General features: G+C 42.9%; 1 protein-coding gene across 7 annotated transcripts in view; it reads right to left on the bottom strand.

Annotated features, from left to right (window-relative positions):
* The window catches only part of immp2l (inner mitochondrial membrane peptidase subunit 2), a 735610-nt gene that overhangs the window by 588155 nt on the left and 134330 nt on the right, over nt 1-13125 (bottom strand). Inside the window, exon 4 of one of the 7 annotated variants that reach the window (XM_070900396.1) lies at nt 2282-3164. The exons of the other annotated variants lie outside the window; for them this stretch is intronic. Coding sequence (XP_070756497.1) covers nt 3155-3164 — 10 coding nt within the window. The 3' untranslated portion in view covers nt 2282-3154. Of the gene's footprint in view, nt 1-2281; nt 3165-13125 lie in introns of those variants that run through there. 7 annotated transcript variants of the gene reach the window in all.

The raw sequence follows: 13125 nt of genomic DNA, 5'->3' as shown, positions 1-13125 counted from the left end.
CATTGGGCTGATGGCCCTTAATTCTGGGCATCTCTCTGAGTCTTTGTGTTGGAAAAGACCCAGCTCCTATATGGCTGGCCAGGCTAGTGGATTCATTGTCCTGTTTTTCCTTCTGGGATGGAGGTGAGAAGTGCTTTTGCATATTACAGTGGCTTTGTCAATGGCCCCCCCTTCCTGGCCGACAGCTCTTTTGTCAATATTCGTGGCCCCCTTTCCTTTAGCTGTGACTGGTGGTCAAACCCGTTCTGGATGACTGACAGTTCTTTTGTCACAGCTAACTGCCATGTGGTCTCTGGAGTTTTAACAAAACCAGCTTTTTCACATATCTGCACAGGGTGATCCCATCCCAGGGAAAATACCCTCAGAAAAACCTATAAAGTCCATGAAATATTCTCAACTGAGTCCATTCTTCAAACAGAAACTTTGCGATCTCTTCAGCTGAGGCCATTGGCGCCACATTTACTGCCGCCCCACCCCTCACGCTTGGGGCGAAAATGCCCAATTTGCCACAATTTGGCAACCCATCTTGCCGAGTGCTAAATTTTTCTCAAACTAAAAAAATTACCTCCCCAGATGGGACGCTACTAAATTTCGCCCCCATTGTATTTACACTTTAATTGAGCTTACTTCACTCCAACACTTCTGGGCCAATCCATTGCCTCATCAACTGTGATTTATCTGCACCATTTCTGTTCCACTCCTCAACACCTCTCAGTTGTTTCCTGCTGCTACTTAACTTGTTCTCTGCCAATAATGCTCCTCTGGCACAGCACCTCTACTCTGCTTTATTCCTAACCACAGACTGCACTTGAGACCATGACCTACCCCTACTGCTTCCAGTCCCATACCACTACTGAGCTCTAGCTCCCCTCAGCACTTCCAGTTGCCATTTGCTCCTTTAGTGCTCCCACTATCCACTCGTTCCCTGATCTTCACCATCCTAACTACCTCCAGACCATCTACTCCCGACCCTCTCACAGTGCTTCCTGACTCGAAGACCCTTACACTTTCCTGCAACCCCAGCCGCTCCCCGACTATAAGCCAGAACCCTCCCTCCTCCAGGTCTTTTCGTCTTCCTGTATCCTCCCAGTTTCCAGATCTCTCCTTGAGTACAATCAATCAATCATAGGCAGTTCCTCGTATCGAGGATGACTTGCTTCCATACCAAAAAGAGGCGAGTTCACAGGTGTTTCCATGAAGGACCTAATAGTCCAGATCCCGAACTACATCGTGAAGGGTGGAAGATGCCTGTGCTTGGATTTTTTTAACGTGTGGTAGCCGTTGCACACCAGTCACCACACGGGCTTGACAGAGCTAGGTCTTGGTCCAGTGGCAAGGATTACCCAAGACTAACTCGAGACCAGCTCTGTTGCACAGACCTAGCGCGCACACATATAGCAGTGTGGGCTGGCCCGTGCTGCCCCTGGGCCCTCGCCTCTCCTGGGCCCCAGTCACTTCCCTCTACAGACTCTTGCCGCTCCTTCACCCCTCCTGCTGTGCCTGGCCGCACTGCTCCCTGTAGTGGTATGCCGCCGCACACTGCTCCCTCCAATGGCCCCGGCCTGCTGATGGTCTTGCAGGCCGAGACCATGCCGATTTCCGGGCCGGGCTGCCACACGCTGCTCCCTCCAATGGCCCCGGCCTGCTTGAGTACACCAACCCCCTTCAAAGCGCTCCAAGGAATCAGCCACCTCACTCCGTTCTGCTCCCCCTCCTCAGTTGCCCCAACCCCACCCTCTCACTCACCCATTGGACAGGTGCTCCCTGGCCTCTGACAGCAAGCCCTTCAAGAGAATTATTTCATTTTCATTAAGTATGATTTACAAACAGAACTCTGAACATTTTGGAATAATAACGGTCATCCAATTTATGGGTGCAGATAACAAGATTAAGATTTTGTTTGTGTCATTCAAACCAGAAAATTAAGAAAATCACTAAATATTTTGTTGCAGTGTTGTCTACATCTGAAGTATCTTTTTTTAACCTCTACATGACTTACAATGTTCTTGACCTGATCCCTCCACATTTCCAGAAAAAGGAATTCCTACCATTGTGCTGTTTCATTGCACCTTATAATACAAGTATTTTCCCAAAACAACAATTTATAAAACTGCAAAACAAGGGGAATGTTGAAGATAAGTGTTCCAGTGAAGAAGGCAGGCTGTGTCTTTAATATGCAGCTTTATTTTCTGGGCTTTTTATTTCAATACATAAATCACTTAAACATAAAACAATATTTCTGGCAATGAAAAATAAAAATAAAATGTTTTTATATTGAAGGCTATGAGAAGCTATTGTGATATCTCTTCAGAATAAAATTGACATGATTTACTGCAGGTACAAACTAATCATTTTAATGTTTGAAGGCATAAATGTAAAGAAGATCCTGGCATACTTTATAATATTCATAACAGTCTGTCATTAAACAATGTACAATATGATGTAAATTTTAGACATTAATTTACACAGACAGCTGAAGCTTCAACACACGACAGCAACAAAACCTATTTTGTATTCCTTCTTTCAACATATTTTATTGATACAGGTTGAACCTCCCATAGCCGGAACCTTCGGGACCTGGCCTGTGTTGGATACGGGATTTTTCTGGATGATGGGTGGTCACGTTAAATTGGATGGTACAGGTACTGAGCAAGGGGCTGGGAGTGGAGCAGAGAGATCATGGATCATGGGTGGGGGGGTGCGGTGGATCGCGAGGTCAGGTCAGCGATTGCGGGAGTCGGCAGCGAGGAAGGACTTCAATTTGTTCATGTCGGAGTTCTGCGCATGCGCCTCCTGGTAGCCAGGAATGGTTCTGGACAAGGGGTGGTTCCGGATAAGAGAGTTGTGGATATGGGAGGTTCAACCTGTACTAGTTACACCATTTGTAAAGAAAGAGATGGCTTATATTAATATCGTGCCGTTTACATCCTTAGGATATCCCAAAGAGCTTCATAGTCAATGAATTACTTTTAAAGTGTAGTCGCTGTTATTTTGTCGGCAAATACAGCAGCCAATTTTCACACAGCAAGGTCCCACAAACAGCAATGAGGTGATGACCAGAACATCTGTTTTTGCAGGTACTGATTGTAGGACAAATTTTTAGCCAGGACTGAGGGAGAACTCTCTTGCTCTTCAAGTAGTGTCATGGGATCTTTTACATCCACCTGAGAAGGAAGACAGGGCTTCATCCAAAGTACAGCACTCTATCAGTACAAAAGCAACAACTTGCATTTATATAGTACCTTTAACATAGTAACGCATTCCAAAAAGCTTCACAGGAGCGTAACCAGAAAAAAAATTGACACCTGCACTGAAGTTTTAGCCGAGATTATGTGCTTTTTCTACCGCTGCTATACCCGTCTGATACGTTAGACAAACAGACTTCCATCACAGATACAGCTTGTGCAGAATTTCTATAGTGTGCATGCACCTTATCCACTTTCAAGTGTCTGGGTAGATAAGCTATACAGCACCAGATACAATAGAACTGTTATCTTTAATGCAATAGGCATGCATATATCTTGGTTTTCATTATGCTAAATGCCTGCAACTAAAACAGTTATTTCATTCCGTTCTATTGTAACGCTAACATTGCAAAGCACTTTCCGCTTGCCAAAGTTTACGTCGTCATTGAAACACTGAAGTATATTCTTTGGTTCAGCGACCAACAGCTGCTTTATTATCCCTAAACATGAAGCAACATTAAATTTTACGGGATATTTATTCCTAATGGACAAATTGAATGTGTTTGATGGCTGTCTCTGACAGTAACTATCCTTATAAAGAGGTGATTTCATGACCACACCAAATTTGTCAAATGCAAATCCTTCTGTATTAACAGTAGTCATAGGGTGAAATACTGTGGGATCCAACTGCTCTACTGCAATGCTGAGCAAAGAAACAAAAACTCCACAAGACAAACAATAGACCCAAACATAATCTCTGCACTGTATGTTCAAAATAGTGGTGTAACATGGTGACCAGCCAGACAGCACGAATGCTGAGCAAGGCCAGGTTAGATTGTGGATCAAATAACAAACAGTACGACAGACATAAACATGGTCAGTATATTTACACAAAATGAACTGATACCCTCTTGAATACTCCGCAATGATTATTATAATTAAAGCTGTCAGATCCACCTGACCCAGCACAGCTATGCTGAAATCAGACAGTAACTAAACAAGGGAGAGGGGAAGAAAGATTTTGCATCTATTGCTATAATTGGGAGGTAGTGTTATATCCATTTTATAGCGCACCTTCTTTCTTTCCAGGGATCATCTGATTTGAAATGTGGGACTGTGTTGTTGTTTTTTCCAATTTCTTGGATCAGGTTTACTGAATCAATTTACTTCGTGCGAGTTTTGCAAAAAGTAATGGCTACAATTGCCTCATCCCATTGACATCTCATGTGTCTCACAAATGGCCCATTCAATGTTGTCCCACAATGTTGATTCATCCAAGATCGCTCCATTCTGTCAGACTCCAATTTAAACTATTTGTCAGGGAGTGGCTTACCGGGAAGCCCCGGGAGCATCCAAACACAGGACAAGACTAGCAGGTGCACGTTAATCAAAACCGACGGACGCATCCTGAACATCCTTGTTCCTTTTCTTTAAGAGGCAGCACTTGTCTCGTTACTGCACTAAATCTCTCTCCTCACAATGAAGCAAAATGCTTCTGAATGTCCAGCTAATACGACAAAGTGGCAGCCTTTGAAAACACTTGATCGGTTTCCCCAGATCATTCAAAAGTAGACTGCAGCTGTGTTTTTTTTTAAATGTTTACTTTAAACAGAAAAAGCTATCATGGATCTAAATGGGCACACAGATTTTCATGTTTTCACACAGCTTCCACTTGCACAAAACTGCTCTGAGATTACAGGAAGCCACTCACAGGAATTCCACAGAAACGTTGCGATGGTTATTGACGTTTTTAAGCTGTGCTAAAGGAATGATTAAGCATATTTCTAATCCGCTGCTCCATTTTATTTCATCATCCAGACTTTATGAATTGTTCGTTGACAAAATTAACTGCAAACAAGTCAGACTCAGAACCTCAACTTGCCACCGGTGGTAACACAACTTGTAAGCATACAGTGTCAGCTAAACAGTACAGGGTTTCCCGTCTCCTGTCCATAAATCATTCAGCATCATATACATTGAGTTCCATCACCTTTTAATGATGTACCAAGTATTCACACCAATTTTAATATCTGGTACTGACATTTTTCAATAAAAGTACTTTTACTAATTCTTGGTCAACCTATTCAACTTCAAGATACAACTAGTATCTAATCATTAATTATATATTCATTAATCTTATTAACTTCCCTGATTGCAAAAATTAACATATCGTTATTACTTGAGGGTAATGCCACTGTGCCAACATCCATTTCCATTCCTGCTTGGAATCATAAGCACATTTGTGGTTCTATTGAATGTTAGAAATAATGAAGAAAACAAATCAGAGCATCACCATACCTAGTTAGCTGTGGCTCAATGGGTAACACCCTCGCCTCTGAGTCAGAAGGTTGTGGGTTCAAGTCCCATTCCACATAAATCTAGGCTGACACTCCAATTCCACATAAATCTAGGCTGACACTCCATTGCAGTGCTGGGGGAGTGCTGCACTGTTGGAGGTGCCATCTTTCGGATGAGATGTTAAACCGAGGCCGTGTCTGCTCTCGCAGGTGGATGTAAAAGATCCCAGTGCACCATTTCAAAGAAGAGCAGAGGAGTTATCCTTCCTCGTTGTCTTGGCCAATATCCCCTGTGCTTGATGACCTATATTGGCTCCCGGTTAAGCAACGCCTCAATTTCAAAATTTTCAACCTTGTTTACAAATCCTTCCATGTCCTCCATCCCTTATCCCTGTATTCTCCTTCTGCCTCACAACCCCGTGATGTCTGTGCTCCTCTAATTTTGCCTTCTTAAGCATCCCTGATTATAATCACTCCACCATTGGTGGCCTGTGTCTTCAGCTGCCAAGGTCCCAAGTTCTGGAAATTCCCTCCCTAAACCTCTCGGCCTCTCTACCTCTCTTTCCTCCTTTAACACGTTCCTTAAAACCTACTTCTTTGACCAAGCTCTGCTGCAATTTCTCCTTATGTGGCTCGGTGTCAAATTTATTTGTTTTGTCTTATAACACTGCTGTGAGGCGCCATGGGACGTTTTACTACGTTAAAGGCACTATATAAATATAAATGGTTATTGTTGTTGTTGTAGTATTTATCCCTCAATGAACATCACAAAAACAGATGATCTGGCCATTTAAACATTGCAAACTGGCTGCCGCGTTTCCCACATTACAACAATGACTACACTGCAACAGTACTTCATTAGCTGTAAAGCGCTTTGAGACGTTGGGTGGTCGTGAAAGGTGCTATAAAAAGGCAAGTATTTCTTTCTTTCTCGTTGCACACAGTTAATGATGTTCTTCTATTGTTCGTATCATTATGAGAGGCAATCTGGGACTTTTGAGTAAATTGCTGTAAACAACCAAAAAGGCAACAGAATTTCCTGGAGATATGTGCCCTTGTAATGGAGGGCCTATTTACAGTGCAAAAGTTCCAGGAAATGTTGGTGTAAGTAACTCGAACCATTACTTTGTAATATCCTGAGACTTCTGTGCCGCTGCGCACTTCTCTTGCCGAAACTGTTGAACAGCTAATTATCATATCTCCGCCCACATTCAAGTCAATGGCAAGATCGAGTTTAACGAATTAAAGCCAACGAGATCGCCAAAGCCACTGGTGGGCTGACTGTACAGGATTCATAACAGGAATATTGTTTGAGCATTATAATACAGGTGCTATCTCAATTCTAAATGTTCTTATTAAATTGCTCAAAGTAGAGTCCATATGAAGGCTTAAAGTAATGCAAACAGGAATGTTATTTATACGTATTTCTTTCGCTGCTAAATACTGTAATTGAAAATAATAGGACAATTCTTGAAACACTGTGAAATTGCCTCATGGGGTGACTTGTTTTCTCCATTGCTTCCGAAATAGCTTTCTGATGTCAATCATGGGTAAAATACACCCCGCTTCTTAAAATCAAAGGTCCCAGCCATAGCCATGTGATACAGCATGAGAATTACAGAAGAACTGTTTGTTCTTGTGGCGATACTCATTCAATATTTTTTCCTATTTAAAGCTATTTGTAATCTTCTGCCGAATATAAGCAAATAAATAAGGTTGAAATTCCAGCAGAAATCACCAGTCGAAAGGAATTCTTAACTGCCATAGGGCACGCTGCTCCCGATTGCCGCTACGCTCGCTGGGGAGTATTCTAATTATTGTTCCAGCAAATTGTCCCGTAAATTCACCACTGGAGGATTGGGGAGCAGAACAACTACAACTTGCATTTATATAGCAGCTTTAACATAGTAAAAACAACCCACACGCTTCACAGAAGCATTCAGATAAAATTTGATACCAAGCCAAATAAAGAGATACTGGGACAGGTGACATACATTGTTCCCTACAAGTTGCGCTTTGTCCTGCATGGCCTGTTTCCTTCAATGTGCGGTCCCTTTAAATTTCTGTGTATTTACAATGTAAAACGGGGAGCAACCTGTGCAGGACCTTACAGATTACTGCGCGCGCACGATATGGGAAATATTGGTGACATACCAATATACAAAATTGAGGAGTGGGAAAAGATCAGCTGGTCCATCAAGCCTGTCCCACACCATGATTGAATCATCATGACTAAATACTTCCTCCCATCCATCCCCCACCTTCCACCCATCCCCGCAGCCATCAATCTCCTGGGAGAGGCAAGAAAGAGAGAAAAAAAATCAGGGCCAATAAGGAAAATAATACTCTGGAAAATTCCTCTCCAATCCCCTCAGGCTGTCAGAGAGTCAGCACCCACCACACCAGGTGACAATGTATTCCACAGACTCACAAAGAAGAACTGCCTTCTATCCAGTCTATTCCTATTCTTACATAGTTTAAACTCACGTCCCCTGGCCCTCCCCAATCTGTTAAACGGAATAATTTATCAATAGTGAAGCTATCTAGCCTTTTCATTATTTTATAACCCTCTATCAGGTCATCTCTAAGTCTACACTGCTGTAAAGTAAATAGAACAAGCTCTGTAAGCCTATCCGAGAACGAGGTTCTTTAAGCTAGGAATCATTCTTGTAGCTCTCATCTGGATCTTTCCAAGGCCACTGTATCACCCACCATGTGGAGGGACCAAAACTGGATACAGTACTATAGATGCAGTCTGACAAACGATCTGTATAATGTCAAAATGGTGTCCTTTGATTTATACTGAATAGTTCTATTAATACAACCCAATACCTTGTTAGCTTTAGCTCACTACATTGGTCACGAACCTTCAGTGATCTGTGCACAATAACACCAAGATCATTTTCTCTCTCAACCTCTTTCAGTATTGTTCCCTGCAAATGATGTGTGTACTCTGTGTTGGACTGACCAACATGCAATAACACTGTATGTGTCGAAATTAAACATCACTGGCCCACTCCCCTAGCACATCTAAATCATTTTGGATTTGATTGCACTCCTCTATTGTCCTAATCTTTACACAGATTTTGGTGTCATTTGAAAGATTACTAACACCAACACCAAGTCCAGGTCAGTAATAAAGACCATGAAGAGTAGCGGGCCCAGGACCGATCGCTAGTAACATGTCTCAAAGCTGAACCACGTCCGTTAATTAGAACTATTTTGCTGTGGGATTGGAGTTGTTGTGTATCTGTAAAGCATGCACTCCCATGTTCCGCCACCAGGGAGCGCATCCCCTGAAGTCCCAAGGGATCCCAGCATCCCTTGGGAGCACTGTATATAAGCCGGCCCCTAAGGCCTGTTCCTTACTCTGGAGTGTCTTAATAAAGACTGAGGTCACTGTTACTTTAACCTCCCTATGTACCGTCTTCATCTGTGTCATTTTCCTAATTTAGCATTTCAGATTTCTACTGATGCCACAAGATTCCATCTTGTGAGGTAATCTAGTACAATATGAGGCACCTTATCAAAGGCTTTCTGAAAGTCCAACTAGACAATGTCTACCAGTATTCCCTCATCCACTACCTTAATGACTTCTTCAAAATACTCTATCAAATTTGTTAGACACAACCTTTTTATTTCAGAAGTCGTGTTGTGAATTATTAATGGCCGTTTCCCAGTTATCATAAAGGGCACCTCTTCCTATCATTTCGAGCATCTTCCCAATAATCGATGACAGGTTGATAGGCCGGTAGTTCCCTGGCTTTGATTTGTCCCCTTTTCTGAAAATAGGAACTACATGAGGTAACTTCCAGTCGAAGGGAACTATCCCTGACTCTAATCGAACTATTGGCGATACAGGCAAGAGGCTCACTGAGCACCTGTTCCATCTCTTTAGAATCATGGAAAAATTACGACACAGCAGGAGGCCATTCCATTCAGCCCCCCATCGTGTCTGTGTCAGTCAAAAAAGAGCTAGCCAGCCTAATACCACCTTCCAGCACTAGGTCCATAACCCTGTAGATTACGGCTCTTTAATTGCCCTTGGATGGATATTGTCCGGACCTGGAGCCCTATCAATTTTGTGTTTTCCTAATCTATCCATGATGACATGACTATCTATTTTAATAATAATGCTATTCAATACTGAGCACCCCTCATCTGGAACATAAGCATCATCTACAGGAGTATAGACTGATGCAAAATAGTCATTTAGCAGCTTTGCTATTACCGGAGAATAAATTTGAATCTGCCCTACAGTAGTCTTTAGTGGCCCAAACAGTCCTTAATTGTCTTCTGATTTTTGACATAACTGAAAAAGCTATTACCATTACTGCCCAATTACACACCATCTTCTTTTCCAGAGATTTTGTGGCTAATTTAAGGCTGATTTTGTCCTCCTTAATTTCATGCGATTGCATGTGACCAAAAGCTTGGTCAAAGAGGTAGCTTTTAAGGAGTGATTTAAAGGAGGAGAGATGGAGAAGATTAGAGAGGGAATTCCAGAGCTTAGGGCCTAGGGAATGGTCTGACTTTCCTCGCCAATATCTCCTTTGCAGGCTAATGCCTTAAGCTGAAAGTGTTGGAGCTGGAGTTTGCTGTTAAATTAGGTCAGGGTTGAGATTTTTTCAACAAAATAATAAAACATTTGCTGAGCTCACTTCCTTTCTCAAGTGTCTTCGTATTAAGCCAAACAATTCTGGCGTCATCATACTGACTGTGAAAGTTCTCTATCTGCACAATATTTCAATATTTTTTTTGATTTGTAAATTGATCACTATCGTTCCAAGAGAGGAGACCAAGAATTTCAAATAAGATCCCCGCCCCAAGATATACAAAACTGCAATAAAACTGAATAATGAAAGTAGCCTGAAGTTTAAAATAATAAATCATGAATCTAACCCTCAATGGAATTATCTATCATTTTCTATGCCTGCACAAACCCAATCTCCACAGTTCCGTCAAAGGTTCTCTCCATTCAGTACTTTAACTTGTCTTTTCTGATTGATAAATCTGCTGTGTATCTGGAGAATTTTCTGTTTCAATTCTATTCCACCTCTCTCTGAATATCCTCTCACCTTCCCAATGTGCCAAGTCCAGAATAATCCTTAGCTGTTAATTTTTTTTTTGAAAGCAGTCAGCGATAACAAAATGATCCTTCTTCGAACAGAGTATTAAAATATCTTATTTTCTTTTTCACTCCTCCACAAAATGATTTCACTTTCCTTGCAGCATAATTAAAAACCATCTCACCAAATCTCCATGAAATGTGGAGGCACCAGCAAGAATTTGGAACAAATCCACCTCAGACAGAGAACTTTTCTAAGTTTTTTTCATAAAACACAACAGACCTAAAACAGCTCAAATAAACCAAGTTTTTTCATATAAATGCTGATTCAAGGAAATATACTTCTAACTTGCAATTCAAAAAAGCAGATGTGCTTTAAAGGTCCAAGAAACAGGAGCAATAAAGAAATGATTAACTGTGACACCAACCACTTGGTTGAGGCATGTCAATTTTGCAGCCAAAATGAGACCATTTCTCACATGTATTTGTGGTGCCAGAGGTTGCAGTCCCTGTTCCATTACTTAAAAAGGCTTTTTCTTAAGCTCTGATGCATCTCTCAGTCACCCTGATTATTTTCAATCACCTGATGTGCAGACTGAATAAGTTGGAAGATCTCCTGGTGGGTCCATAAGTCAGCTATTCACAACTTCAGTATGCGCAAGATCATCATACTTTGAGCTTCAGTTCTCACCCGTCTGACCATGAAATATGACCACGTGGTTTCCATTAGTTTCCACAATCGTTGGGCATTGCACACGATGGACTGCATTATTAATCTGAATTATTTAATAATGATTTACTTTGAGGAAGCTGCTATTTCCATTTATTAGTGATACCATCTTTCAGGGGGTGCCTGTGTATGTTCTGGTGGGATCTGAAGTGTACACAATAGAATGCTGAATATCATCATCATAGGCAGTCCCTCAAAATCGAGGAAGACTTGCTTCCACTCTAAAAGTGAGTTCTCAGGTGGCTGTACAGTCCAATGTAGGAATTACAGTCTCTGTCACAGGTGGGGCAGACAGGAAAGGGTGGGTGGGGAGTCTGGTTTGCCGCACGCTACTTCCGCTGTCTGCGGTTGATTTCTGCATGCTCTCAGTAACGAAACTCGAGGTCCTCAGCACCCTCCCGGATGCTCTTCCTCCATTTTGGGCAGTCTTGGGCCAGGGATTCCCAGGTGTCGGTGGGAATGTTGCACTTTATCAAGGAGGCTTTGAGGGTGTCCTTGAAGCGTTTCCTCTGCCCACCTGGGGATCACTTGCCGTGCAGGAGTTCCGAGTAGAGCACTTGCTTAGGGAGTCTTGTGTCGGCATGCGGACGATGTGGCCCGCCCAACGGAGCTGGTCGAGCGTGGATGTTGGCCTGAACAAGAACACTGACGTTGGTGCGTTTATCCTCCCAGCGGATTTGCAGGATCTTGCGGAGGCGGCGTTGGTGATACTTCTCCAGCACTTTGAGATGTTTGCTGTCTCTGAGCCATAGGAGGGCAGGTAGCACTACTACCCTGTAAACCATAAGCTGGGTGCCAATTTGAGGTTCAGGTCTTCAAACACTCTTTTTTTCGGGTCAAGGTTACACTGACAGATAGGGAATGGATGACCAATAGGAAGAGCAGTGGAAGGAAGGTAGTGCAGAGGTCCCCTGCGGTCATCCCCCTCCAAAACAGATACACCGCTTTGGGTATTCTTGGGCGGGGGATGATTCATCAGGGCAGGGCAGCAGCAGCAGCCAAGTCCATGGCATCGTGGATGGCTCTGCTGCACAGGAGGGCAGGAAAAAGAGTGGGAGAGCTATAGTGGTCAGGGATTATATTGTAAGGGGAATAGATAGACGTTTCTGCGGCCACAATCGAGACTCCAGGATGGTATGTTCCCTCCCTGGTGAAAGGGTCAAGGATGTCTCGGAGCAGTTGCAGGACATTTTGAAGGGGGAGGGTGAACAGCCAGTTGTCGTGGCGCATCTAGGTACTAACGATATGGGTAAAAAATGGGATGAAGTCTTACAAGTTGAATTTAGGGAGCTAGGAGTTAAATTAAAATGTAGGACCTCAAAGGTAGTAATCTCAGATTTGCTACCAGTGCCACCTGCTAGTCAGTGTAGCAATCGCAGGATAGCTCAGATGAATAAGTGGCTTGAGGAGTGGTGCAGAAGGGAGGGATTCAAATTCCTGGGACATTGGAACCGGTTCTGGGGGAGGTGGGACCAGTACAAACCGGACGGTCTGCACCTGGGCAGGACCGGAACCAATGTCCTAGGGGGAGTGTTTTGCTATTGCTGTTGGGGAGGGGTTAAACTAATATGGCAGGGGGATGGGATCCTATGCAGGGAGACAGAGGGAAATAGAATGGGGGCAGAAGCAAAAGATAGAAAGAAGAAAAGTAAAAGTGGAGGGCAGAGAAACCCAAGGCAAAAATCAAAAAGGGCCACATTGCAGCAAAATTCTAAAAGGGCAAAGTGTGTTAAAAAGACAAGCCTGAAGGCTCTGTGCCTCAATGCAAGGAGTATTCGTAATAAGGTGGACGAATTAATTGCTGCCTGTGCAATTAATAAATGATATAATTGGCATCACGGAGAT

Source organism: Pristiophorus japonicus, chromosome 15 (genome assembly GCF_044704955.1).
Source record: "Pristiophorus japonicus isolate sPriJap1 chromosome 15, sPriJap1.hap1, whole genome shotgun sequence".
In the NCBI taxonomy this organism is placed as follows: domain Eukaryota; kingdom Metazoa; phylum Chordata; class Chondrichthyes; family Pristiophoridae; genus Pristiophorus; species Pristiophorus japonicus.
Note: the sequence above shows the minus strand (reverse complement) of the source record. Positions and strands in the feature narration are given on the sequence as shown.